General features: G+C 40.0%; 5 protein-coding genes and 1 pseudogene across 8 annotated transcripts; all 6 read left to right on the forward strand.

The window, feature by feature from the left end:
* Window positions 1-1,313: 1,313 nt before the first annotated feature.
* On the forward strand, window positions 1,314-11,887 carry c9h2orf80 (chromosome 9 C2orf80 homolog). Its single transcript, XM_030759062.1, has 8 exons — window positions 1,314-1,425; window positions 1,523-1,604; window positions 1,693-1,775; window positions 2,074-2,164; window positions 6,038-6,115; window positions 6,284-6,371; window positions 7,241-7,341; window positions 11,678-11,887. The coding sequence occupies exons 1-8, from the start codon at window positions 1,385-1,387 to the stop codon at window positions 11,744-11,746; spliced, it is 633 nt and encodes a 210-aa protein (XP_030614922.1). The 5' UTR covers window positions 1,314-1,384; the 3' UTR covers window positions 11,747-11,887.
* Window positions 11,888-13,898: 2,011 nt separating this feature from the next.
* LOC115800342 (gamma-crystallin M2-like) lies at window positions 13,899-15,696 on the forward strand. Its single transcript, XM_030757635.1, has 3 exons — window positions 13,899-13,999; window positions 14,269-14,511; window positions 15,421-15,696. The coding sequence occupies exons 1-3, from the start codon at window positions 13,988-13,990 to the stop codon at window positions 15,694-15,696; spliced, it is 531 nt and encodes a 176-aa protein (XP_030613495.1). The 5' UTR covers window positions 13,899-13,987.
* A 1,038-nt stretch (window positions 15,697-16,734) lies between these two features.
* Window positions 16,735-18,232, forward strand: LOC115800343 (gamma-crystallin M3-like). The gene is made up of 3 exons (XM_030757636.1): window positions 16,735-16,761; window positions 16,842-17,084; window positions 17,960-18,232. Exons 1-3 carry the CDS (start codon window positions 16,753-16,755, stop codon window positions 18,230-18,232), a joined length of 525 nt encoding a protein of 174 aa, XP_030613496.1. The 5' UTR covers window positions 16,735-16,752.
* Window positions 18,233-19,050: 818 nt separating this feature from the next.
* On the forward strand, window positions 19,051-20,865 carry LOC115800358 (gamma-crystallin M2-like). Of its 2 annotated transcripts, none has more exons than XM_030757652.1 (3): window positions 19,051-19,094; window positions 19,306-19,548; window positions 20,593-20,865. In XM_030757652.1, the coding sequence occupies exons 1-3, from the start codon at window positions 19,086-19,088 to the stop codon at window positions 20,863-20,865; spliced, it is 525 nt and encodes a 174-aa protein (XP_030613512.1). In that variant the 5' UTR covers window positions 19,051-19,085. The 2 variants fall into 2 exon arrangements, with proteins under 2 accessions (XP_030613512.1, XP_030613513.1); XM_030757653.1 differs by having other exon boundaries at window positions 20,596-20,865.
* Window positions 20,662-22,846, forward strand: LOC115800357 (gamma-crystallin S-1-like; annotated as a pseudogene).
* A 1,352-nt stretch (window positions 22,847-24,198) lies between these two features.
* Window positions 24,199-25,344, forward strand: LOC115800374 (gamma-crystallin M2-like). 3 transcript variants are annotated; one of them, XM_030757690.1, is made up of 3 exons: window positions 24,199-24,213; window positions 24,699-24,941; window positions 25,072-25,344. In XM_030757690.1, exons 1-3 carry the CDS (start codon window positions 24,199-24,201, stop codon window positions 25,342-25,344), a joined length of 531 nt encoding a protein of 176 aa, XP_030613550.1. The 3 variants fall into 3 exon arrangements, with proteins under 3 accessions (XP_030613550.1, XP_030613552.1, XP_030613551.1); XM_030757692.1 differs by lacking the exon at window positions 24,199-24,213 and adding an exon at window positions 24,500-24,535; XM_030757691.1 differs by lacking the exon at window positions 24,199-24,213 and adding an exon at window positions 24,527-24,535 and having other exon boundaries at window positions 24,699-24,938.
* The last annotated feature ends 976 nt before the right edge of the window (window positions 25,345-26,320 follow it).

Genomic DNA, 26,320 nt, shown 5'->3' on the forward strand with positions numbered 1-26,320 from the left:
ATCTAATTTACGAACACATTGAGTCCGAAGAGCTTTGACACTGGATATTGTGAGTGTTCTGGTGTTGTTTGTTTGCATAGCTCTTTGATTACACAGAAAACAGAGTACTGAGATTGTAACCAATGCAGAGGCGGCTGAGACACATCTGCATGTAGTCCTGCAGAAAGACCACAGTGTGAAGCCCAGCCACGATGGCACTATGTGTAGATAGAATTGTGACTGCCAGTACGCTAACAATACAAGACCTTAAGTTGTCTAGAGGATTTGCAGCTCTGGATTTGGACAGTTTATCCCATTTCCCATGGCAAACCTCTCAAGCTCCTTTAGATTGGATGGTTAGAGCATTGACAATTGCCGTCACAGGTCTCTCTAACATGTCCTGTGGGCTCTGGGCATTGGTCTCACAGCATTATAGAGCTGCCTTGCTTCACTGTAAGAATGGTATCAACAGACAAACCCTCCAAAGTTCAACACTCAGTGCTTGGAGTTTAGTAGTGCAAAGAGGTAATATTTTCTGTTTCACTGCATGAAATAATCCTTTCCCATGAACTCTCAGAGTCCTCTCTCAGAGAGACTTTTAAAAAACACAAAAGCTGAGATGGTAGTCTTTCTGGCAATTCAATTTATATAGTGCCAAATCACAACAGTCACCTCAAGGCTCATTATATTGTAACATAAAGACCCTAGAATGACTACAGAGAAAAAGTGAGTGAAGAAGAAATGCTCATCATGCATCATAGGACCCCAGCAACCTAGGCCTACTGCAGCATAACCATAGGGAGGGTTCAGGGTCACCTGATCCAGCAATAACTATAAGAGGAGGCTCTGCCTCCCGTTCTACTCTTAAGTATCCTAGGAACCAAAAGTAAGCCAGCAGTCTGAGAGCAAAGTGCTCTATTGGGGTGATATGGGACTATAAGGTCTTTAAGATAAGACGGGGCCTGATTATTCAAGACCTTGTATGTGAGGAGAAGGGTTTTAAATTCTATTTTGGATTTCTGTTCATAAAGAGGACTTTTGCCTGTTGGGTTCTTGGTCATTTCTCTGGTCCTTTCTGCTCTAACTGGCCAGTATGAACAGTATGAAGTGTCCCAGTGACTGAAGAATTCAGGTTAAAACAAAGAGGAGGTGCACTAAAGTGTCTGAATACTTTAAAAGAAATATTAAAACCATGGTTTCACTTTGTTATTATTGGTTATTGAGCATAAATTGATGGGAATATTACTATTTTATCAATAACAAAATTGAATATATCAACAAATTGTGTAAGAAGCATAAGTGGCCAGTTAAGTTGTAAAGGATGTGCTGTGTACTGTAGATGTTTTGATTTCTTTTTTGATTTGATTTTCTGCAGGAGTCTAGATGTCAGTATCTCAGGCAGAAAATGGAGGCAAAGAAGCTGAAGAGAGATGTTGAAGCCCTAATGTGAGTGGATATTAAAATGCCAGAGAGTGTTACAAAGCACGATATGAAGTAAGTAAGTAAAATGGCAGCTGGTTCATTTTCTCCTTTGCCCAAACAGAGCCTCTTACATTGGACAGAAGCTTAGAGAAGATGCCTTCGATCCAAAGGGGAAGGGAACGTCCACAATGCTGGATGACCTGGTAAAAACTCAGCAGAACCGAGCTGTGCTAAAATGATTTTCTATTTATCACTCAGTAGAACTCAGAGCTTCTGTGTGACATGTTGCAGGCACACTATGATCTTGCCATCAGTGTTGCCCTTTGGTGGCTGGAGAAGAAAGAAGGACGAGGTGTGCTTGACAGAGAGATGATGTAAGCTTTTAAAAAAAAAATTAAATATTAACAATGCTACTGCGACTCGTTCTATCATTGATACTCCTGAATTATGTTATCATTTTTCACAAAATTTAGTTAAAAAGAAATCAGTTAAAGCCACAGTAAAAAGACAATGATATTTTACAATGATTTTACAATGGCAGCAAAATGAATGTACTTATTTGGTGGTATCTGAAATAAGATTCACATCATGAAATGAATTCACATTGTTCCATGATGCTACTTTATATATGAAGAACTTTTACAGTGAAATTCATGTTCCTGTCCACCACAGTGGAGCAACATGCAGCTTAGGAAGTGCCCAGTATCCTAATCGCTTAGAACGGGAGGCTATGATCTTGTCATCCTTTGCTGGAATTATTATGGTAAGCAAGCATCCATCCATCCAACTGCTTATCCAATTACGTCTAAATGCAACTTTTATTAAATCTTGTATTTAAAATAATTATAAATGCCTTAAAATAGGTGCAAAACTACTCTTGGCTGCTGTCTCATCACAAAGGGTCACCACAGCAGGTATCTCTGGTGTTTTACACCAGATGCCCTTCCTGACAAAACACAAAGGGGGGCTGTGTCTCCAGCAGGAATTGAACCAACAACCTTTTGCTTTGGATATAAATACTGTTTGTGAGAAAATAACTGAAATATGTCCATGAGACCAAGTAGAAGAAAGTAGGATTTATGAGGCTGTACTGCATAGGTGCAGTTTATCGTGGGTACACAGGTTCCCACAGTAAAATAGAATAGAATAGAATGCCTTTATTGTCATTATACAGGATGTACAGTGAGATTGGAGGGCCACTCCTGTTCAGTGCCATGCAATAATAGAAAGTCAAACTTTCTAAAACACAAATATAATAATCTAATATAATCTAAAATATACAGAAAACTAGAGCGCAAACCTCCGCCAAGGCCAACCCCCTATCCCACAATAGTGCAGAATTCTTAAAAAAATTCCTGGATCCAGATCGTGATCCAGATCACCGCCAAAATCACTTCTTTCTCTTGTCATTTCCAACCACTCCACAAAATTTTATTGAAATCCGTTCGTAATTTTTGGAGTAATCCTGCTGACAGACAGACAGACAAACAGACAAACAAACCAACGCGACCAAAAACATAACCTCCTTGGCGGAGGTAATAAAACAGTATGTAGAAAATATACAGAAAATAAAATGTATTAAAAATACAGAAAATAAGAGAATGTATAAAAATGTATATGTTGTAAAAAATAAAATAAGAGTATATATATAATAATGAAGATGGTGAATATTGCACTAGTGAATGAATACTGGATATTGTACAATATAGGAGTGATAGATATTGTTCAGTATGAATAATCTAATATTGCACAGAGATGTGGGTGTTGCACAGTTACAGTGGGTGAGTGTGAGAGTTCAGGGTGGTGATTGCTCTGGTGAAGAAACTGTTCTTAAGTCTGTTTGTTCTGGCTTTGATGCGCCAGAGGGCAGCAGGTCAAACAGGTCAAAGCCAGGGTGTGAGCTGTCCTTGATGATGTTCCTGACTCTGCTGATGCAGCGGGAGGTGTAGATTTCCATCAGGGAGGGGAGAGGGCAGCCAACGATTCTTTGTGCTGTCTTGACCACCCTCTGAAGCCTGACCCTGTCTGCCTCAGTGCAGCTGCCGTACCATACTGTGATACAGTATGTCAGCAGGCTCTCGTGATGAGCGGTAGAAGGTCAGCAACAGGTTTGAGTCCAAGTTGTTCTTCCTGAGGATCCTCAGGAAGTGAAGTCGCTGCTGAGCCTTCTTGATAACAGCTGTGATGTTATCTGACCAAGAGAGATCAGCAGAGATGAGGACACCAAGAAACCTGAAGGTGTGGACCCTCTCCACACGCTTGCCGTTGATGTAGAGGGGGTGGCTGGGTCAGTCCTGTGTTTCCTGAAGTTGATGATGATCTCTTTGGTTTTCATGGTGTTCAGTGCAGGTTGTTCTCTGAACATCTAGCACAAGTATTGGGCCAAGGGAATGCCATGATATGGCAGCCCAAACCATCACTGATCCACCCCCATGCTTCACTCTGGGCATGCAACAGTCTGGGTGGTACGCTTCTTTGGAGGACCATGTGCATCCAATGGTTCAAACATTGTATCCTGAAGGCGGTGCCATGTATCAGGATGACAATGCACCAATACACACAGCAAGACTGGTGAAAGATTGGTTTGATGAACATGAAAGTGAAGTTGAACATCTCCCATGGCCTGCACAGTCACCAGATCTAAATATTATTGAGCCACTTTGGGGTGTTTTGGAGGAGCGAGTCAGGAAACGTTTTCCTCCACCAGCATCACGTCGTGACCTGGCCACTATCCTGCAAGAAGAATGGCTTAAAATCCCTCTGACCACTGTGCAGGACTTGTATATGTCATTCCCAAGACGAACTGACGCTGTATTGGCCGCAAAAGGAGGCCCTACACCATACTAATAAAGTATTGTGATCTAAAACCAGGTGTTTCAGTTTCATTGTCCAACCCCTGTATATGGAAAACTTATGGCAATGGAGTCTGATTCATTTGGCAAAATCAGAACTGCTTGGGAACGTGAATCAGGTGCTGAACTGTCCGAGGCATGGTGGGATAAGGGGATTCTCAGCATACGTTCAGGCACACCATGTGCTAGGTTTCAGCTTGTGCAGTTTAAAGTAATAAATAGAGTCCACTTTTCAAAATCTTGTTTATCTAAAATCTTCCCTTCAGTTTTAGACCAATGTGACAGATGTCAGTCTTCACCCTGCAACTTAAGTCGTATGTTTTTCTTCAGCTGAAACTTGTGCAAATTCTGGAGCAATTTCTTTTCTGTACTCTCAGGGGCTTTTGGAATCCAGATCCAAAGTGATCCACTAATTGCCATTTTCGGAGTTCCAGTGACAACACTGAACCCATCTCCCCAGCAAAATGCGATTTTTGGCTTTCTGTTCTCTTCTTGCTAGACGCTGTATCTTACTTTCCTGGAAATCCCCTATTTCCCCATCTACATTACAATGGCTTAACACTGTAAGAACATATCTGAAGATAGAAAAAAACTGTATTAACAGTGAAGGGTAGTAAAGAAAATTTCACTCATAAGTGGACACCCTTTGTGGAGTCCTTTTTTACTTTAAGCCCCCCCCTCTCTTTTTCTTCTTTTTCTTTTTTTTTTTTTTGTTCTTATGTTTTTATGGTGTTTTATATGTTTAAAAAAGAAGCGTTTGAGAAGCTATGTAAGCAATGGAAAATCCACATAATGTGAACAGCTTTGTATAATCTCTTGATAAACAAAAGAAAAAAGTGCTCAGTGTGCCCCCTTAGAAACCTTCATTGCAGCTACAAGCAGAAACCGTTTGGCCAGGCCTGCAGCAGAGTTCACTTCACTCATGTATTAACACACAGATATGTATGTTAAATTATTAAATTAAATTATTAAATTAAATTTCACTGTGCATTGTACTGTGTATAACTGTGCATGTGACAAATAAACACTATCTATCTTATCTAAATTATCAAGTTATACTTTTTAATCTTCATTACATCACTAGTGAGATGGAAAAACAACTGTTCATAAACACCAAAAAAAAAAGAATAATTAATCCATATATTTATTCTTGTTCTTCTTTTCAATTACAGTCACTATTAGTGTGGAAATATTTACAGATATCCATAACAAAACATTTCAGTGACCCCAAAATGCCACTGCACTAAAAATTATTTAACAAAATGTATTTACAAATAACAGCGTACACGTAAAGTACATGTAAGTTGCTCTTTGTTTGAGATCAGTTACTACACATAATGTATATATAATTTGAAAGGATTTGAGTGTTATAAAGATGATTCCCAAAAGGTATATAGATTTTGATAATTCTGGTACTGTAGGCAGTTTATATGGTAAGTTTCATTCAGATTGATTAATGTGTCTAGGAGGAGTTAGGGAACAGGCATACATGCATACGCTACAATCATTATAGTAAGAATTACTGCCTCTGAGAAAGTTAGACAAGCCTCTGACCAGATACTGCTGTATAGTGCTCACATGCTTATGTCACACACAGCAAAATAGGGTTTATGTCCTGAGGAATAATGCTGACCTTGGACCAAACAGAAAGCTGCAGTCTGATTGAAAAGCACAAAGGAAATCTCAATCAAATCTGATAGCAGTGTGTTAAAGGTGAGGAGATGATTGTGATGTATTTAACGCTTAAGCTGTTAGTTTTAACTGTTGCTTGTGTTTTTGTTTAGAGTAGCCTGCCACTGGAGGAAATCTTGGCTCTGTACAGGTGTAAACCAGCTGCTGTGTACCCCAACCAGAAGTCCCAGGTACAAAAAGTGTCCTGGCTAATGTCTGGATGGAAAAAGTTTTTGTGTCTAATTATTTTCTACACAGTTGGGAAAGTGGCCACTATTTTTTTTTTTCTATCTTCTTTGAAACATAATTTTGGCTAAAGAAAAATGATTCCCACTCCATTTTGTTTTTCTCAACCCAAGGGCTCAATTGTTTATCCTTTCACTCTGTCCTACCATCCGTTCGCCATGCTTGGATCTTACAAGGCCGTGCACCACTCCAAGGAACACAGTAAGTGTGTGTTGTCTGGTTTACAACCTTTTGTAATGGCTTGTGGCCATTTTATTTTATTTTTTTGGAGACATACTCCATTACAAAAGTCCTTCAATGAGTATTCATAGCAAAATTTTAAGCATTTTTAACCAGAATTAAGAGACTGGTCTGCAACCACTTGTAGTCACTTGCCATCTTCAAAATGACAAAATCAGCCTGCAATTGAATGGGGTCAAATTTCCAATTACATGCAATCTGTTTTGGATTTCACTGACTTTGATAAATCATTGAAAATCACAAATTTCTTGCCAGCTACAGTAACAGAAATTCACAATAATTTGCATTCCAGAGTCCAGCCAGAACCTCATGGATTTGAAACAAATTGAACATTAATGGTAAATGGACTAGTTCTTATATAGCGCTTTTCTACTCAGATATGAGCACTCAAAGCGCTTACACAACACGTTCACATTTACCCCATGCACACGCATTCATACAAGCACTTCCATGATTAATTAATTAAGCTAAGTGCTTTAATCGTCTAACATTCACTCACATTCATACTCCGACAGAACGGATTTGTGGATTAATCCACATTAATCCACAAATTGACTTAGTTGCTGCAGGTTGGCAGTTCAACTATAGAATGATAAAGGTGCTTGGTAACCTTGTTTTTAAATAGGAATACAGCCAGTTGACAACCAGCTGAGTTAAGTCTCCTATTGCAAAGAGATGTGTCACAAATGTTCTATTGCTGAATGTATAAAAATCAGTCATCCTAGGAGGTTGCCATCCTATTTTCACTCTGCAATTAATGTTCTGTTAATGTTCTAAAAGACTGTTTTAGAAGCCTTAAAACAAAAACAAAAAAAAAAAAACTCTTGCAGATCAGAAGCTGAAAAGATGGCTGTCTGGGCAGACAAAGGCAAGTGCTCCACCCCGGGAAGTTTCACCTTCATTTTCCTCCTCATCTCAGTCATTCATCAGTGTGAGTAACTGCAGCGTCCCTCATTTGTGTGGCAGGCAAAATATGAGCTGGGTGAAGTCCTTAAATACTAAGGAGAAGTGCTTCAGTGCTTCCTTTATTACCTGTTATAGTTATGATACACTGGAGAATCCTGCTTAGAAAAGTGCTCTACAAATAAAGATAAGTAGCTTTATTAAAATGACAAAAGTGAAGTGAAGGCTGCCGTGTAACTCAGCTTGCATTGGTTATGTTCTTATTTGGAGATTTGTGTTTTATATTCCATCTTCAGGAGATTGTAGTTCCAGCACAGCATACTCATGCCACATCTGTCATCAAGCAGATTATTAAACAGCCTAGTGTCAGAACTGCTTCTATTGCACATAATTGTACAAAATTAAAAAGCTATTCTATGATGCCATGATATAACACAAGACACTGACTAAAATATGAGACAATAGCATGTAGAATGAATAAAAATATAAAAATCACTATTAAATAAAGCATGAGTGGATAACACACCTTTCAGTGTTCCCCCCCCCCACCATTTTTAACATCTTTTTTGCTTGGGGAAAAAAAAACTGTCCCTGAATCTGGACCTGTGTGTCTTGGCTGACCTGTAATGCTTGCTGGGGGGCAACAAAAAGATGATGGCCAGGGTGAGTGATGTCATTGATCATGTTAGCATGAGATGGCACTCTCCTTTGCAGTCCTGACTGATCTCTGGAGCGCTTGCATACCACACCACCATGCAGTATGTTAGAAGCTTCTCTGTGGTAGAAGCTTCCTCTCCGTATTATGTCTCCTGAGCACGATCAGGAGGTATAGTCTTTGCTGTGTTTTCTTCATAGTTGCAGTGGTTTTGGCTGACCAGGAGAGGCCCTCACATTTGAGGACCCATGACCTTGAATGCCTGCACCTCTTCTACACATGCCCCATTTATGCAGAGAGGGCCCAGATCAGTGTCATATTTCCTCCTGAAGTCCAGCACTAATTTGTTTGTCTTTTTGGTGTTCGATATCAGGTTATTCACCAAGCACCACTCTGATAGTCTTCGTATCTCTTCTTCCCTGTATGCTTACTCATCACTTCTGATAAGCCCAATGATGGTTATGTCATCAGCAAATTTTATTATGGTGTTGGTTGAATGGACTGGTATGCAATTATGAGTGCAGAGGGAGTAGAGGGCTGGACACAGCATACAGCCTTTGGGTGTTCCAGTGCTGTGATGTGATGTGATGTGTGTGATGGAGGAGGAGAGGTGGGAGCCTATTTTAACTCTGTGATTGGTTAGTGAGGAAGTCTTGGATCCAGGTGCAGAAGGGGATCAGGAGCTCCAAGTCTTGTAGTTTGCTGATTGGGATGTCCAGAAGGAAAGTATTGAATGCAAAACTATAGTCAATGAAGAGCATCCTTACATAGCTCACTCTGTCCTCCAGGTGGTTTAGTCAAGTGTGGGTTGCTGTGGTGATGGCAGCTTATAAGCAAACTGATGTGGGAGACAGGCTGGTTTGAATGTGATGCAGGACTTGTTTCTCAAAGCACCTCATAATCACTTGAGTAGATGATCTATAATTGTTCAAGTCCACAGAAACCAGATTGGCTTTTTGGGAACAGGAATCATAGTGGCAGGATGGTACTGTGCATACTGACAGGGAGGTGTTAAAGATTTTTGTGAAGACCCCAGTGAGTTGGACTACTTTGCTTGGTATGCCATCAGGCTCATTTGCCTTTCTCGGACTGACTGATAATTGTATAGCCTTTAACATACAATATAATGCAAGGCAACTGTTTGTTGTGATTTGACGCTATATAAATAAAATTGAATTGAACTAACCAGAGCACACACCTCACATCCAGAAGTAAGGTTTTCATAAGGTTTATGAGTGTGTTTATGGGTATTTTGATTATTCTCCCAGACGCACATTTTTGAGGTCAGACACTGATGTTAGACGAGAAGGCCTGGCTCACAGTCTCCGCTTTAATTCATCCCAAAGGTGTTTTATTGGGTTGAGGTCAGGACTCTGCGCAGGCCAGTTAAGTTCTTCCACACCAAACTCACTCATCCATATCCTTATAGACCTGCTTTTTGCAGCAGTCATGTAGTCATGTTGGAACAGGAAGGGGCCATCCCCAAACTGTTCCCACAAAGTTTGGAGCTTAAAATTGTCCCAAATGTCTTAGTTTGCTGAAGCATTAAGAGTTCCTTTCACTGTAATTAAGGGGCTGAGCCCAACTCCTGAGAAGCAACACCACATCATAATCCCTCCACTGCCAAACTTTGCACTGCATTACACAGTGTAGTCAGACAAGTACCGTTCTCCTGGCAGCCATCAAACCCAGACCCCTCCATTGGATTGCCAGACAGAGAAGTGTGATTCATCACTCCAAAGAACACGTCTCCACTGCTCAAGAGTACAGTGGTAGCGTGCTTTACACCACTGCATCCAATGCTTTGCATTGTGCTTGGTGATGTAAGGCTTGGATGCAGCTGTTTGGACATGCAAACCCATTCCATGAAGCTCCATGTACTGTTCTTGACCTAATCTGAAGGCCACAAGACGTTTGGAGGTCTGTTGCAATAGACTCTGCAGAAAGGTGGTGACCTCTCTGCATTATGTGCCTCGGCATCCACTGACCCTGTTCTGTTATTTTTTGTGGCTGAGTAGCTGTTGTTCCCAATCACTTCCACTTTGTTTAATTACCACTAACAGTTCTATCCATCCATCCATGCATCCATCCTTCCATCCATCCATCCATCCATCCATCCATCCATCCATCCATCCATCCATTTTCTTCCACTTATCCAGGGCTGGGTTACGGGGGCAGCAGCCTAGTCAGATGCCCTAACCACCTCATCTGACACCTTTTGATGTGGAGGAGCAGCAGCTCTACTCTGAGCCCCTCCAAAATGGCTGCACTCCTTACCCTATCTCCAAGGGAGAGGCTAAACAATGCAAACAGTGCAAACAACCGTGAGGACCCGTTCCCCAGCCGGAACGCGCAAGGAAGCAACCTTCTCGTCCATGGTGAAAACTCAAAAGTACCCACCCTAGCTTGCCTCCTCTTACTGAGGGCAACTCCAGACTGGATCAGAGTCCAACTCAACTCCAGGAGACTGGTTCCAAAGCACAGGCCATGTATTGAGGTGAGTCTATGTCTAGCCAGTATCTCTCAACCTCATGCACTAGCTCAGGCTCCTTCCGCACCAGAGTGGTGACATTCCATGTCCCAGTAGCCAGGAATCAGTCCACCAGGGCCTTCGCCCTTGGCCGTTGCCTGACACACTTTGCGCCCAACCCCTACGATGCCTCCTGCAGGTGGTGGGTCTAGAGGAGGGCAGGCTCATGTCCCCTCTTCAAGCTGCACCCAGCGGGGCACCACTGGCTAATTCCCTCGAGCTCCCTCTCTAGGCTTGACTCCAGAATGGGGTCCTGGTAACCCAATCCCGGGCAAGGTGAACTTTTCCCTTGTTGCATGTTCTATAGGGGTCATTGGAATCGCTCTTTGTCTGGCCTCTCACCCAGGACCAATTTGCTATGGGAGACCTTACCATGCCCCCCCCCCGGGACAACATACCTTCTGCGATCACTGGGACACACAAACCCCTCCACACAGGTGGTGATTCATGAAGGATCCACTAAACACTTGACTGTGGAGTATTTAGTAGTGAGAAAATTTCACGACTGGCTTTGTTGCACAGGTGGCACCCTATCATGGTACCACGCTGGAATTTACTGAGCCCCTGAGAGTGACCCATTCTTTCACAAATGTTTGAAGAAACAGTCTACACGCCTAGGTGCTTGTTTTTATACACCTGCGGCCATGGAAGTGATTGGAACACCTGAATCCAACGACTTGGATAGTGAGTGAATACTTTTGGCAATGTTGTGTATTAGTCTCACATCATATGCAGAAATGGTTTAGAGCCTCCATGTTGGCATTCCCAGTGTTGTTGGTGCTGCCTTTGTTGTTAGTTGTATGTTGCAGCCTTTGTCAAACCCTCCTTGAGTAATTACGTGTCAAGAGGTCCTCACTTCCACTCTTGTAGGTACTCTTAGCCTTCTTTATACCTATAGTGTAGTTTGGGTAATGTGGTTCTCTTTTTCTTAGTCTTCACACATTTGTGAAATTGTGAAATGTAATTCACTCTAGGTTAAGGAAAAGTGCTTAGAAGACAGGAAGTAATTTTTGGGAATGCTCAGCTGCAACCCAGAATAATTTCTGAGGAAAGACTAGTGTTTGAAATCTGAAAGCCAGGAGTTTTAACAAGTTCTTGTTACAAAGTCTGCATTAAAAATCCTCTGCTGCCACCCTGTGGCTCTAAACAGACCTCTCTTCTTCTCTGCTTCACTTTTAGGACAGCAGTGATGATCATCAGGAGAGAACTGAGCACTATGAAGGCTCACAAGAGTCTCTGCACAACTGAAATGACCCTCCAACAGCTACTTTGTGTCTTCAGGGTGGACTACAATGTGCTTTCTGATGTTTGCTTCATACTGTCAAACTCAAGTAATCTTTATTCTTCTGTCTTTTAACAGTAGTGGAGAAATTAAGTTAGAGCAATAGTACTAATATGAGATGGTAAAATTACTCAATTATTAGCTTACTAGATTGAAAATGTTACTTAAACTCAAAAATGTACTAGTATCGTAAATAAAAACACTGCAGAGAAATGGTTTCTGTGACCTGGGCTGTGTTTTATTTGATAATACTTTATACAGTGTCATGCTGTAATGTGTTAAGTAACACTTTATTGATCATCATTGGAGAAATGTGGAACAGTGGAGCAGCACACTGTTGTTGTTGTGGTTGTTGGTAGCTGCTTTTCCTTCACTCATTACAGGTCATTATGGAGGCCTGGTGATCTGGAGCAGCAGTTCATGCTTCTTGGTCAAACATGCCTCAGTGACCCTGAAGAGGTTTTATGGCTTAAACTAATGATGGTCTCAAAGAGTCGAACCCTGTGGAACTGTTTACTGCAGCAGGATGCCATGCAGGTTGCTTCTCTTTAGTTAGATGAGTAGATTACTGCAGTAGTACCTCAATAAAACCAAACCAAATCAAACAAATAAACAAAAAAAGCCACAACTGATTGTCTCATTAAAAAGTCAAGACTCTCCAGAAGTTAACTTTTGACAAGATGTGCCTATTAACTGTTAAACCATTGCAGATTTGTCCTTGATGGGACCAAATAATCTTTATTAACTGAAAAATTAGTTATGTTATTGATTTAGTTTGTCTGTTTGTCGGTAGGATTTCTTGAATTTTTTTTTTATACTCTTTATTTAACATTTTTCATTACAATAAAACATACAACACACACTGAACTTGGGGCACTGATTATTAATTAAGTATATATATACATTACAAGATATTACACCTAGTTATGCTTCCTTGCTTTTGTATGTTAACCATTTAGACCAACGTTTATTGTAAGAATGTCCTTTCATACGTAAAAGAAATGTCAGTTTTTCCATAGAATGAATCTCCTCCACGACGTCCCTCCAGTGGTCCAGCAGGGGGGGGGGGGGGGTTTCTTTAGCCAAGATCGTGTAATTGCTTTTTTGCTAGCAATTGATAGAACTTTAAAAAGGTACTCATCCTCTTTTTGAAACAATTCTCCAGATATCAGCCCCAACAGAAAAATTCTAGGATCTTTGGGGATGACATACCCCAAAATTATCCCAGTAGTCTGACAGATTCCATCCCAGTAAGCTGCCAACTTTGGGCAGGACCAAAATACATGAGAATGATTGGCGTTCCGATATCCACATTGTCTCCAACATTGCTGTTCTTCCCCTCTATATCTACTAGTAATTTGCGGTGTAATAAAGTATCTAATTAAACACTTCCATCCAAATTCCCTCCATCTTTTAGAACTGGTAGACGTCTGTTGTGCCACACACATAGAAAGCCAAGCATCCTCTGTAATTTTTACTCCCAATTCCCTTTCCCATTTAAGGATTTCTTGAATTTATATGAAAATTTTGCCAAAGATGGGACTCAGCCCAAATCACAAATTAACTTTTGGAATCAATCGCGATCCATATCGAGGAATATTTGAAAGGATTTTTTACCATTGTGAGATTGTGAGGAAAAAAGTGGACGTTTGGTATCATATCTCTTCACAGCCTATCAGATTGTAACAAACTGTCTGATAAATGTAGTTAAGTACAAACGATGAACTGGCATAAAGTCTAAACACCTTAAATGTGTACTTTGGCACTAATATTGACTTTACACTAATCAGTGAATACACACAAATCCAGATTTTTCTGTTAAAGTCACTTTTTTGGAATTTCAGCAAATGGTTGTAGAGGCTGAGTTGTTTTGTGATGACCTCTGACATTCTGTGAGCAAAGATTAATCTCCTTGATGATGGATTAGTGGATAAAATGTGTCTCTGATGTCCATATCAATAAAGAGGGCACAGTGGGTCAGTAATTTGCCTGGTAGGACTTTTGCATTGATGATTCAGGGATTTTCGCTCTATGCCCAGGATCAAGACTCTTGGCAACTATGCCAGTATGTTAAATCCCTGCTCATTGAAAAAACAGCTAAAGTGGGATCTGCTAACCCTTTGATTGCGGTTTATATAGCGGGGCTGTGGTGCTGCTTTGTGAGACCACCATTTTTCCGTAGGTGACTGGCTCCAGCACTCTGCAGGATGAGTAGTAAGGTAAGAGAGACTCATTCTGTTTAGAAGTGAGCTTCATCAAGCCGACAAGTTGCTTTGCAGCTTCTCAAATAACGACTAGGTTCTAAACAGCTGCCAAACACACAGAGAAATTAACAGTGACTTTAGAAAATGCCAGAGAAATTAACACTCGTGATGTGGTTGTTACTGTCAGAGCCACATATTCAGGCTCAACTGAAATCTGTCGTCCAGCATCACCAGACTTTTCTCTGACTGCTTCTGTCCCCTCCCTCCTCCTCTCCTGGACTCAGATCATATTCTATGAAGACAGGAACTTCCAGGGCCGCTCCTATGAGTGCGACACCGACTGCCCTGACATGCACCCCCACTTCAGCCGCTGCAACTCCATCAAGGTGGAAAGTGGTTGCTGGGTGCTGTATGAGAAGCCCAACTACACTGGCTACCAGTATGTTCTGACCAGAGGCGAGTACCCAGACTACCAGCGCTGGATGGGCTACAACGACACCATCCGCTCCTGCCGTACCTTCTCCTATGTGAGTGAACAACATGTGCTACGTTTATGAGGAACAGGAATTCATGTGCAGTTAATGCAATTAAAAATATTAGCTGAGAATGACATTTTCTGATTTGAAAGTTGTTTCATGTCCATATTTAGGGTATTAAATCATTGATTTTCTGTTTTCTGTGTGTTTGTGCATGCATAAGGCAAAAATAATTAATTTGTTGTTTCAAATATTAGATTCATACTCATACTTCAATGAGATTCTAGATGTAGGTGCGGAAAAATGGTTTTTCTGTATGTAATTTATTGAAAAACCACAAAAATACATAAAAGGATTCAAAGTTAGGTGTAGGACGAGGCTAACATTACATATATGTCAGAAAGTCATTCATAGATAAGCTGCTGATTACTCATATTTATGCCACATTTTTAAACTGATTCATCCGGCTACATGTATTATCTGTATGTTTTAATTATATGTAATTTTTAGTGATGCTCTGATTGTGTGTGCCAATAGCTGAGGCCGAGACAGTTTTCTAGGTTTATTTTTACTTTTGGTTGTTATTTATTTCCCATTTTGTTCCAAGGAAATAAAGAAATCTTCTCTAAAAATATCTAAATATATACATAAAAATAATTAAACTTTGAGCATTTGGCCAGCATACTTTAGATGTGACACAAAAGATAAAAAAATATCTGGTTAATGTAATTTTATTTACTCAAATACAGATTTCACTCAGCAAGGCCAATACTGGCCAACATTTAGCTGATATGTCGGTGCAGTCCTACAAATTCTAGGTTAAAAAAAGATGAGGGTTTGGAGATATATTCATTTTGCCCCTTTCCAGTAAATCTTTGCCACAGACACACCCATACAGAGCTGTAAAGGTACTGATGCTACTCTAATTTTGGATTTTACCTCCCTGCCGTGCTCTTCCAGACCAGTGAGGGGCCCTACCGCATACGCATCTACGAGCGACCAAATTTCCAGGGTCAGATGATGGAGTTCAGCGAGGACTGCGAGTCGGTGCAGGATCATTTTCGCAGTCGCGACATCTATTCCTGCAATGTCATGGATGGCTACTGGACCCTCTATGAGCACCCGAACTACCGCGGCAGGCAGTACTTCATGAAGCCCGGGGAGTACCGCAAGTTCAGTGACTGGGGAGCCACCTGTGCCACCACCGGCTCCTTCCGCAGAATCACAGAGTTCTAATCAGGAATCTTTGATTTGTTTTATTCCGTTTTATTTTCATCCCCTTTTATCCTATGAAAAAAGCGGTAATGTGTCAGTACTTGACTTGGCATTAGTAAGATCCTGTTATAAATGACTTCATAAATAAATGGAGCTATTGTAAACTACTTTCTGTGCTTGTGAATAAATGTTTTGGTACAGACTGGTTAAACTAACTTTCTCATGAAACTGGGACATGAATAGCCATTTTGTGGAAAATTGTCCAACGTTTTCATGAAATCATCAGTTATTCTGACATTCCACACAAGACTGATTTATTTGAATCCTTTATAGTTTCCTGTGCCAGGACCAGCCAATTGTATCATACAATATTTCTACATAATTTCTTACACTATGATTAAAATAAACACAACACAGTTCTGCTTAATTTCTTTGGCATCAGATTTGGTGGAACTGCAGTGGAGAGTTTTTAGAACACAATCAATAACACGAGTCTTTCTAACTCTTTGATATAAGGCAGTTATTTAACTTTCTGATGAATTCTCTTGATTAGAAGAAGGTCAATTTTTGGCAAATATTTTTCAGATATGATGGGGACAAAATTCAAAATTCTTTCTAGTAACAATTGGAAATGTTTGCCGGTGTGCTACAGTAGTTTCATTTTTCCCAAGTCAGTCCAATATCTACAAAATTATTGTAAATCAATATCAATATCATGATAATTTAGTTGTTACACACGCCATCAAAACACAACATATAGAAACCACTTTTTTTTATTGGTATTTACTCACCCATACCTTGAATCCAGCCCATTTAAAACACATACAAGAAGGTTGAAAGAGTGACTGTTCCAGCGCCTGTCCATGCTGTAGCGCTTGCTGGAAGCTGTATGGTATCTGTTAACTTGAACGCTGGACATGACAAACAGGAGTGGGAAGACTCTTGTAACCTCTCTGCTGACACCATGCCTCATTTAAATAACAGCACCTGCTCCCAAAGGGTAATGTATATAAAGATGGACGCTACTTTTAGTTTTGAAAAACACAGGAAGAAGTTTGACCAGCAGCAGCAGGCATTATGGGAAAGGTTTGTGTTTAGTTTTGCGTTACAGAGGTAGGTCACTGACATTAAAAATGAGCTGACGTGCATTATTCTGCCCCTATCAGATCATCTTCTACGAGGACAAAAACTTTGGAGGCCGTTACTATGAGTGCATGAGCGACTGTGCTGATCTGCACTCTATGTTTGACCATTGCCGCTCCATTCGAGTGGAAAGTGGCATGTTTATGATCTATGACCGTCCGGGCTACATGGGAAACCAGTACTTCATGAGGAGGGGAGACTACTCTGACTACATGGGAATGACTGGCATGAATGACTGTGTCAGATCTTGCCGCATGATCCCCACGGTAAGGCCCTCAGTAAAATACCACTGATGTGATCCTGACAGTGCTGGACAAAAACTATCAGACTGCATCTGCACCTTTTACAATAACTGATTCAGTTAAAAAGTGCACAGAAAAACATACACAGGATATTCAGGCATTTTTTTTTTGTTGCAAAATTAAGGTGTTTCATCACTTGATTTAAAGGTGCAATATGTAGAATTTCTTACTCTGAAAGGCGCCACAGTTGACTGCTCCCAAATCTATGGATTGCTGCTTTTGTGCTCCTGTTAAGGTTTTAGGTTTTGTTTGTCTGTCCCCTCAACATAACTGTCAGAGCACATGACTATATATTATTATACTTTTCCCATCTTAAGGTACATACCTTTTGGCATGCAGCATTAGCAAATAAATGGTCTCATTTTGCCACAGCTATATGTGTTTAAACTTTTTTTTTTTTTGGCAAACAACAATATAGTCAGCTAGCTGACGACTAGCTGTTTTTGGGATTCTGGTAGAGGACCATCAAGTCATCTCCTCTGAGATGTAGCCACACACTAGCTTGTTACTGCATTGTCTTATTTCTCCCATTTTACAGTGGGTGGTATTGAAATTGGCATTGCTATATAAGAGTATAAATCAGACTGTTAATTACACTGGATTACATTATTATAATACTTGTGCTATTAACATGATATCAATATTTCATTTTTTTAAAAGTATGGTGAACTGGTATGTTGCGACACCACTAATTAACACATGATAGCTTGCCTATGAGTGGTGTAGCACCAGCCTTTGGTGGGAGCCGTGTTTGCTGTCTCATTTTGTTTCCAGTATTTATGCTAAGCTAAGCCAAGCAGCTTGTTGCAGACGCTCTTTGACCTTCTTGCTCTCTGCAGCACAGCGGCAGCTTCAGATTGAGGCTGTATGAGCATTTTGACATGGGAGGCGAGATGATGGAGCTGACGGATGACTGTCCAAATCTCATGGACCGTTTCCGCCTCTCCAACTTCAACTCCTGCAATGTGTTGGACGGCCACTGGCTGATGTACGAGCAACACCACTACAGGGGGCGCCACTACTACCTGCCGCCCGGCCGCTATAGGAGCTTCAGCGACTGGAACGCCCTTAGCTCTAGAGTCGGTTCCATCAGGCGTGTCATGGATCTATAAAGACAGGAGAACCGTTCTTGTGAAATGTCTTCTCTTTGCCTTGTTTCACACACTGAATAAAATGGCGTCAGTGCTCACATGTATTCAGTTTTGTTCTTGCTCTCTGCATCTAGAGGGCATCTTTCTGCAGGAGGATGTGTCGGGCTCGTGGTCCGGCATCCTAACTCTCATAAAAGGATTGAATAAAATTGTGCAAGCACTGACTTTTTTCTCACCCAGACTCAAGCGTTATCTATTGTACCGTACCTTTATGTTTGTTTAGACATGAGTAAATATCATCTAAATTAATACGAGGATACTTATTTTAAAAGTTAAACGTTGCAGTAGATTTTGCAGATGGTTTGAAAAGTGTGTAAATACTGTTTTTATTTTGGTCAGAAATAAAGATCACCACCAGATGGCAGTGGTAGAATGAAAAATACAGATAACACAGAACAGACACACACTTATTTATACTATAAGAAAAAAACATTCTGACGATACAACTCCAAATAAAACAGTGGCAGGTTTCACGTCTGTGCAAATAAAAAACAGTCAATATTTAAAAGATATCTTGATGAATGTGGGGGGAGCATAAACCATCACCATGAGGTAATTTTGGAAGTGTAACAACAAACAGCACCCATTCAGAGCTGACATCAGACCAGTCAGCGCTCACCTGTACATACATAATCCCCAAACATCTCTTCAGGATAACACTGTGGCACAAATGCCAAAGATTCCTGCCATTACAATATGAATGACACATGCAGAGTCTGCATTTCGCATTCACTATATATGTAACAGGTTTGAGTCTTCAAAGAGCTGGATGGATCATAGAGGGACTAGGCACAGGGCAGGCGAAGCAGCCAACATGGGGAAGGTAAACATTACAGCTTTGGGCAAACACTCTCAGAGAAGCAGGAGGGGAATAAAAGCTAACAGGCCTCTAGAGTTTTCTTAACCTTTACTGAGATGTCCATTAACATCTCACAGAATGTTGTCACTGAAGCAAATATGTATAATATTTATTTGTTTCTATCAAACATATTTTACAGTACACACAATGAAAAATATATGATTTCTATGTTTAGATTATATTCTATGAGGACAACAACTTCTCTGGGCACCATTTTGAGTGCTGCAATGACTGCGAGGACTTGTTGAGCCAACTGAACTGCTGCAACTCAATCAAGGTGGAGAGTGGCTGCTTCATGATCTATGAAAAACCTCATTACTCTGGTAACCAGTACTATCTGAAGAGAGGAGAGTATCCTGACTTCCATCACTGGATGGGTGTCAACGAGTCTGTCAGCTCCTGTCGCTACATCCCTACGGTGAGCTACTGTTTGATGGCAAAGCCAAGTCTCACACATACACTGTAGTTTACACTGCTTGTTAATACATTGTGAGAACCTAAGCTAACCTAAGCAGACCTAACCTTTTTTTAACCAAGGTATTTCAGGAGTTCTCACCTTTTAACCCACAGGATTAAAAAAGTCTACCTCATAATAATAATAATAACAAAAAATAAGAATGATTTAACACATAATCTTAACTGCTGATTATGGGTTTCCAAACAATAGCATATTTTTAAAACTTTGGATTTTTCAAAAAGTTTATTTACTTGGTATGCAAATGAAACGGAGCTTCATTCAAAGGGGTGCACCTTACGGCTGGTTGTTACTGTTGATTGTCTCAAAAAAATGTGTTCTTGTGGTTATTGTGCCTTTGGTGCCATATGTTCTGAAGTGTGAGTCAACCTCCTAATTCAGTCTTTGATCTGGAGTTTTAGTTTTAGAAAGTTACTTTTAGCATGAAAGCTGTGGAGTCACATGATGTGAAGGCACAAAACTTTGTTCAAACAGCTGCAGAGTTAGTCTGCTCTGTAAAGCTAAATGTGAATACAAATACATCTATTATCTATCAAAATATTTCATGTCAAATTATTAATGTCATTGTAAAAAATAAACCCATTCAATGTGTGTCAGAGTTACTGAGATTTCTTTTAGAGAAGCAGAAGCAAAGCCCAGATATCTTGGGTTGTGCAGACTCCAGTTGTAAATGAGCCATTAGTTTCAAAGCCTGCCTTAAGGATATGTTACCTTCACTTTAGTTCAGTCTGAGGAAGTGGCATTGTGTCATTCATTTTGGAAGTAGGTGCATTACAACGTCTAAAATCTTTTATCCTCTTTTAAAAGCTCAGTTTCCCAAACTCATTCATTAGTATTCATTATACACTGTGTAGTAATATAGAAGAAGATTCCATAACTGTATATGATATTCACTGTAAACAGAATATATTGGTTCTTTTTTCTTTGTTGAGATGCTTTCTGAGGATGCAGCTGAGTCAATGACGCCCTTCTCTGATTCAAAACTAGGAGTCTGGGACGTTCAACATGCGCCTGTATGAGCGGATTGAGTTTGGGGGTCAGGTGATGGACCTGGTAGACGACTGTCCGTGCGTCATGGATCGCTTCCACATTAATGACATCTTCTCCTGCAATGTGACTAATGGCAATTGGCTCTTCTACGAACACCCCAACTACCGGGGTAGGATGTACCTGATAAGGCCTGGAGAATATAAGAGGTTCAGTGAGTGGGGTGGCAGGAGCGCAAGAGTTGGCTCCATCAAACGCATCATGGACTATTGACCACGTTTGGTGGTCCAGAGCTGCATGAAGGTTTTAGAGTCTTCATACTCAGATTATGTGCCTGCAACACTAAAGAAAGCAAAACAAAAACAACAACAAAAAACTGTTTCTTGTAATATTTAAAAAGATTTAGTCAAAATTCTATTGACCTGAATCAGAACGTTCCCTCATGTAAGGTTAGGGCTAACCATGGGACTCACCATACATAAAAAAGGGACTCTCCATATCAAGAGCATAAAAACAACACTCTGCAGGACCTGTCCTTGATCAAAGTACTCACCATCATAATAAAGCATTTGCAAAATGGAGTCGTCATAGTCCATTCAGTTGTGAGGAGGACCTCAGACATTAAAAACCACAGCATGATTTGTTAATTCATTTAGAACAAACAGATGATTTCACAGTGGTAATCTGATCTGAGTAAGATACTTATGTAAACCCTTAATTTGAAGTCATAGTCATCATTTTATGCTACCTTGGAAATGTTGTTTTACATCAGCAACCAAAAAAGAAAAAAAAGAAAAAAAAAGGAAAGAAAAAGAAAAAAAAAAAGCTGGTAGGTTGTGCAAACTATGTGCTGGCCCTGTTAAATATCCGTATTATCCTGCTGATGTTGTGCAGAACTATCTGACTATCATTCTATTGTACTGCAGCATTTTCAGGAAGAAATTGTGATGAACATGGAGGAAAGAACAATAACTCATCACACACCAAGAGTCATCTATACATAAATAGATTTTCCCATCTGCCCACCCCCACTTGTGATCCATCATCACTGTGAGGGATGTATTTAAATGACAATACTTTATGCTGTGCAATCACACAGCAGCCCTTTCTTTCTTTCTTTTTTATAAAGCACAGTGGCTTGGCTCAGGGACAGCATTGAATGGTAATACAGTCTGATGCCAACAACTATGGGAAAGGTAAAGAAAATTAAATGTTGTGGTTTTACAAATACCTTGTGCTGCCTGTCTTCGTGTTTCTGTCTCTCATGGTGCTGTGTAAAAAATTGTGCATGTGTGTGATTGTCGCTATTGCAGATCATATTTTACGAAGACAGAAACTTCCAAGGGCGCTCTCACGAGTGCAGCAGCGACTGTGCTGATCTTCACACCTACTTCAACAGATGCAACTCCATCAGGGTCGAGAGCGGCTGCTTCATGGTGTATGAGAGGCCCAACTACATGGGCAATCAGTACTATCTAAGGAGAGGAGAGTACTCTGATAACCAGCGTATGATTGGCATTAATGACTGTGTCAGATCTTGCCGTATGATCCCCCAGGTAGGTCATAATAATTTGGTTTAAGAACCTTTTATATATATATATATATATATATTTTTTTTTTTTAGCCACATGCTTAATGGGCAAATATTCAGAAACTAGAAGAGATTACCTTTCAAATGAAGTCTCTTATATTCATTTTAGTATCACAGTTTTCGCTAAAAGTTTTTCCACATGTTGTTCCACATAGGTGAAAATTTTATATAAAGGAGTGGACAATTAATCAAACTCAGATCCTAATCCTAGATAGGTCACCAGTGAACTCATGGATAAGTAGGAAGTTGGAGGCACTTAAAAAAAATGATGTTAAATGTTGTTTGCTTTTTCTAAATCAATAATTAAAAGTAGGTAAAGAAATGACTGAATTAGTAAGAAGCTGAAAACCAGTGGAGACATTAAGAGAGTTTGTGATCCTTTGCTAGCACCAAGGTTCCTACAGGATGAGGCTCTATGAGCGTGCTGACATGTCCGGGCAGATGCACGAGCTGGTTGACGACTGTCCAAATGTCCAGGACCAGCTCAGCATGTCTGACTTCAACTCCTGCAATGTGATGGATGGCCACTGGCTCCTGTATGACCAACCCAACTACAAGGGCAGAGTGTACTATCTGAGGCCCGGAGAGTACCGGCGGTACAGTGACTGGGGAGGCATCAGCCCAAGGATCGGCTCCATCAGAAGAATCACTGACTTCAACTGAAGTCTAGCTTCATTTAAATGCATCTTTCAGTGACTTGAACTGTCTGTTTTCCCAATAAACTTTAACTGCTTAAGAAAACAATCACCTCTTATTTCCATGTATCACTACAAGGCTTCATTACTATTTTGCAAAGTAACCTTAAGACTGCAGACTTTTTTTCCAGTCAGAAAGGAAAATAGGTACCATTTGGGACCAATGACTAAACAATGTATCTATCAGTTTCTGGCTAGCTTGTGCACTATAGTTTAATCTCCTGTATGCTTAGGCATACCATTGCAAACAATGCCTCTCCCAGTTTGTCGCCCAATAGGATTAGCTGGTCTCTGTGGTGGGAGAATTTATCCATATGATTAGTGTTAAAAACACGAAGACACTGGACAGTGTAGGAAAGGAAACTGATCCTGAACACACCTGACAACAAGTGACAAAGCATGTAATAATGAATGAAAGACTGAGACTGATCTAGCAAAGCAGGTCACATAAGCACATGTTTTTAAATGCACAGTGTAAAACCCTTATAGTTTAAATTCCTGTCTGTCAAATTACATTGTTATTATTGACGTGTACTGTGAAATAGCTTACAACTATGTGTAATGCCAATAATGTTTATTATGCTCAAGACTATCTTAAAGGTATGAAACAAAGAAACTTAGTTCAAAAGTTAAAACAATATTTTCTGAAATGAGTCTAAACTTTATCTGGGAGATAAACATAAGATCAACGTCAGGTATCCATCATTTATCACAGGATTACTATAATGATTGATAATCTACACTATTAAATAATATTAAATACTGAAGCATCATTAACACATAAATCACATAAATCTTAGATTTAAAGACTTCCATAGCTAACAGATATATGTTCATATACAGGATGTAAGCAGGAGCAGGTGTCCTCTGGAGTCCCTTAGTTGAATCAAACTGCTCATAATCCCTTCTAATACAACCTTCCCCCCCAACAAACCTCAAGTTGAAATTTGCCATGACAACCTAGTTTGGACCATAGTTTCTAGCACAAATAATATAATCAATAAATAATTATATTTGGTTTCTGGCTGATGGAATAAAAGGAATAAAAATAATGGTAGTTATCTGTATCTGGTCCATTTTTCCTGTAGGGGGAGTCTTCAGAATGACTGTGATTAATCATGTAATTGCAGTCCATTAGGGTAATTAAACTAAAGTGAGTCTTGGGATCAAGATGGTTTTACATTGCTTCACATACAGTAAACTGTATATACAACTCATACTGTTATGTTGTGTGTAGCATGCAGACCGGCAGCACAGTATACATACACTTGTTTATTTGCATATGGTGGCGTTGCTCAGGTAGAGCTGGAGGCAGAGTGAATGGCTTCCTGCTCTGTTGCGCAACATATTTAATGCGAAAGGCCTGTTCCATATTGTTCTGCAGCCATTGTCCACTGGATGTGTGGATACCATACTAGTCTTTTCCTTTGTCCATGCATGTCAAAACACCAAACCAGTTAATTATTTATCCTTTTTTTTCAAATACAGATCCATATTTCTCACCCAATGTTGGGCTCCAACAAAAAGGTAAACATGTGCTAGTAGCCTTCAATTATAACTACGAGAGAATTTGAATAACAATGCATTTGTTTGTCAAGAGGTAGTATAAAAAGCCCTGAAAACATGGGGAATCTCTCCAACGGAGACCATGGGCAAGGTAAGTACTGTTTTTCTCTCTGCTCACGTTGAATGTTAGTCAACGTTAAACATGTTAGTACTCTAATTTTAAACACAGAGCAAAATTCCTATTCTCGCTCTTTTTTTTTTTTGCTGAAAAATGTTAATTGAGCTGCTTTTGATACTCTTTTATTTTCCATTAGATTATCTTTTACGAGGACAAGAACTTCCAGGGTCGGAGCTATGAGTGCAGTAATGACTGCACAGACCTTCATTTGTACTTCAGCCGCTGCAACTCCATCAGAGTAGAGAGCGGCTGCTTTATGATCTATGAGCGACCCAACTTCATGGGCCACCAGTATTTCATGAGGAGGGGAGAGTATCCTGACTACCAGAGGTGGATGGGCTTCAGTAGCTGTATCCGCTCCTGCAGGATGATTCCAGTGGTAAGATAGCCACAACACTGGAAGATACACTTAGGCATAGCTTTTACTCTGTAATTGTTTCATTGAAATAGAGTAAATGTTTGAACATGTTTTTGTGTAACCAATAACTGATTTTCCTCTGGTCCCACAGTATCGAGGTTCTTACAGATTGCGTATCTACGAGAAGCCGGACTTCAGTGGTCACATGATGGAGTTCATGGATGACTGTCCCTGTGTGTCTGACCGTTTCCATCACCGCCACGTCTACTCCTGTAATGTTATGAATGGCTACTGGATCTTCTACGAGTACCCCAACTACCGAGGCAGACAGTACTTCTTGAGACCTGGGGAGTACAGGAGATACCGCGACTGGTGCGCCACCTGCGCCATTGTTGGCTCCTTCAGGAGAGTCACCGAATTTTAGCCATCAAGTGAAACCTTGCTGTAAATATAAAGCACTTTGTTTATTAAAGATGTTGAATTTTTAACCTGTTTTGTGAATTTGTTTTCATTTCATTTTCCATGATTGGCTCTGAAAAGCTTAAAAAACATGAATGTACTGGTGCGGGCAGGTACAGGGAGCCTGGAAAAGGCCCACAGGAGGCTGTAAACATGGTAACTGTTTGATCTGCAGAGCTTTTACTTACTCTGTAGGTACTGTGAAGGACAAGACCTGCTTTTGTTGTTGTTAATCTAGCTGTAGTGAAAAAAATCATAGCCATAACCATATTGCTGTTGGTCCTAAACATAACAAACAAACATAAACTATCCATCAAGCAGACAATATCAAAATTATCTACAACATTGCTGTTTTGACTCACTAATATTCATTATTGTACTTTTTAGAATAAAAAAACAAATCTGTGTATAACAATATTATTTTGGCAATCACGACTATTTATAAGCTTAAAAAACAAGCTATTTTCTTAGATTTCAAATTAGAATATTGTAATTTATTTTGAAATCCCAAAGATGCCACTCTTTAAAGTTAAATAAAGCCTACACGTCAGTCATGAGAGATATTTTTCCATATGCAATATTCTTCTTTATTTTCCCTTTCAAAATTGCAGACCACTTGGTATCGTGCTTCTTCAAAATCACGGCCCACTGTGTACAATTGCTGGTTCGCGATGCCTCATCAGTGTTTCTACTTACAAACGCTGGCAGTTGGATTGAATTTGAAGGAACACTGACAGAAGCTAAAGTGTATATTTTTTAATTCTAATATATCTTTGTCCGATTTGGTGGTTTGTGTCTCACTTGAACAACTATATAGCTGATGTCCAGCCTAACACTCAATCTAACAACAAAAATTGCCTCCATATCCCATCCATTAATATTTATACATTTCACTGTGCATTGTACTGTGTATAACTGTGCATATGACAAATAAACATTAT

Source organism: Archocentrus centrarchus, chromosome 21 (assembly GCF_007364275.1).
Source record: "Archocentrus centrarchus isolate MPI-CPG fArcCen1 chromosome 21, fArcCen1, whole genome shotgun sequence".
Taxonomy (NCBI): Eukaryota; Metazoa; Chordata; class Actinopteri; order Cichliformes; family Cichlidae; genus Archocentrus; species Archocentrus centrarchus.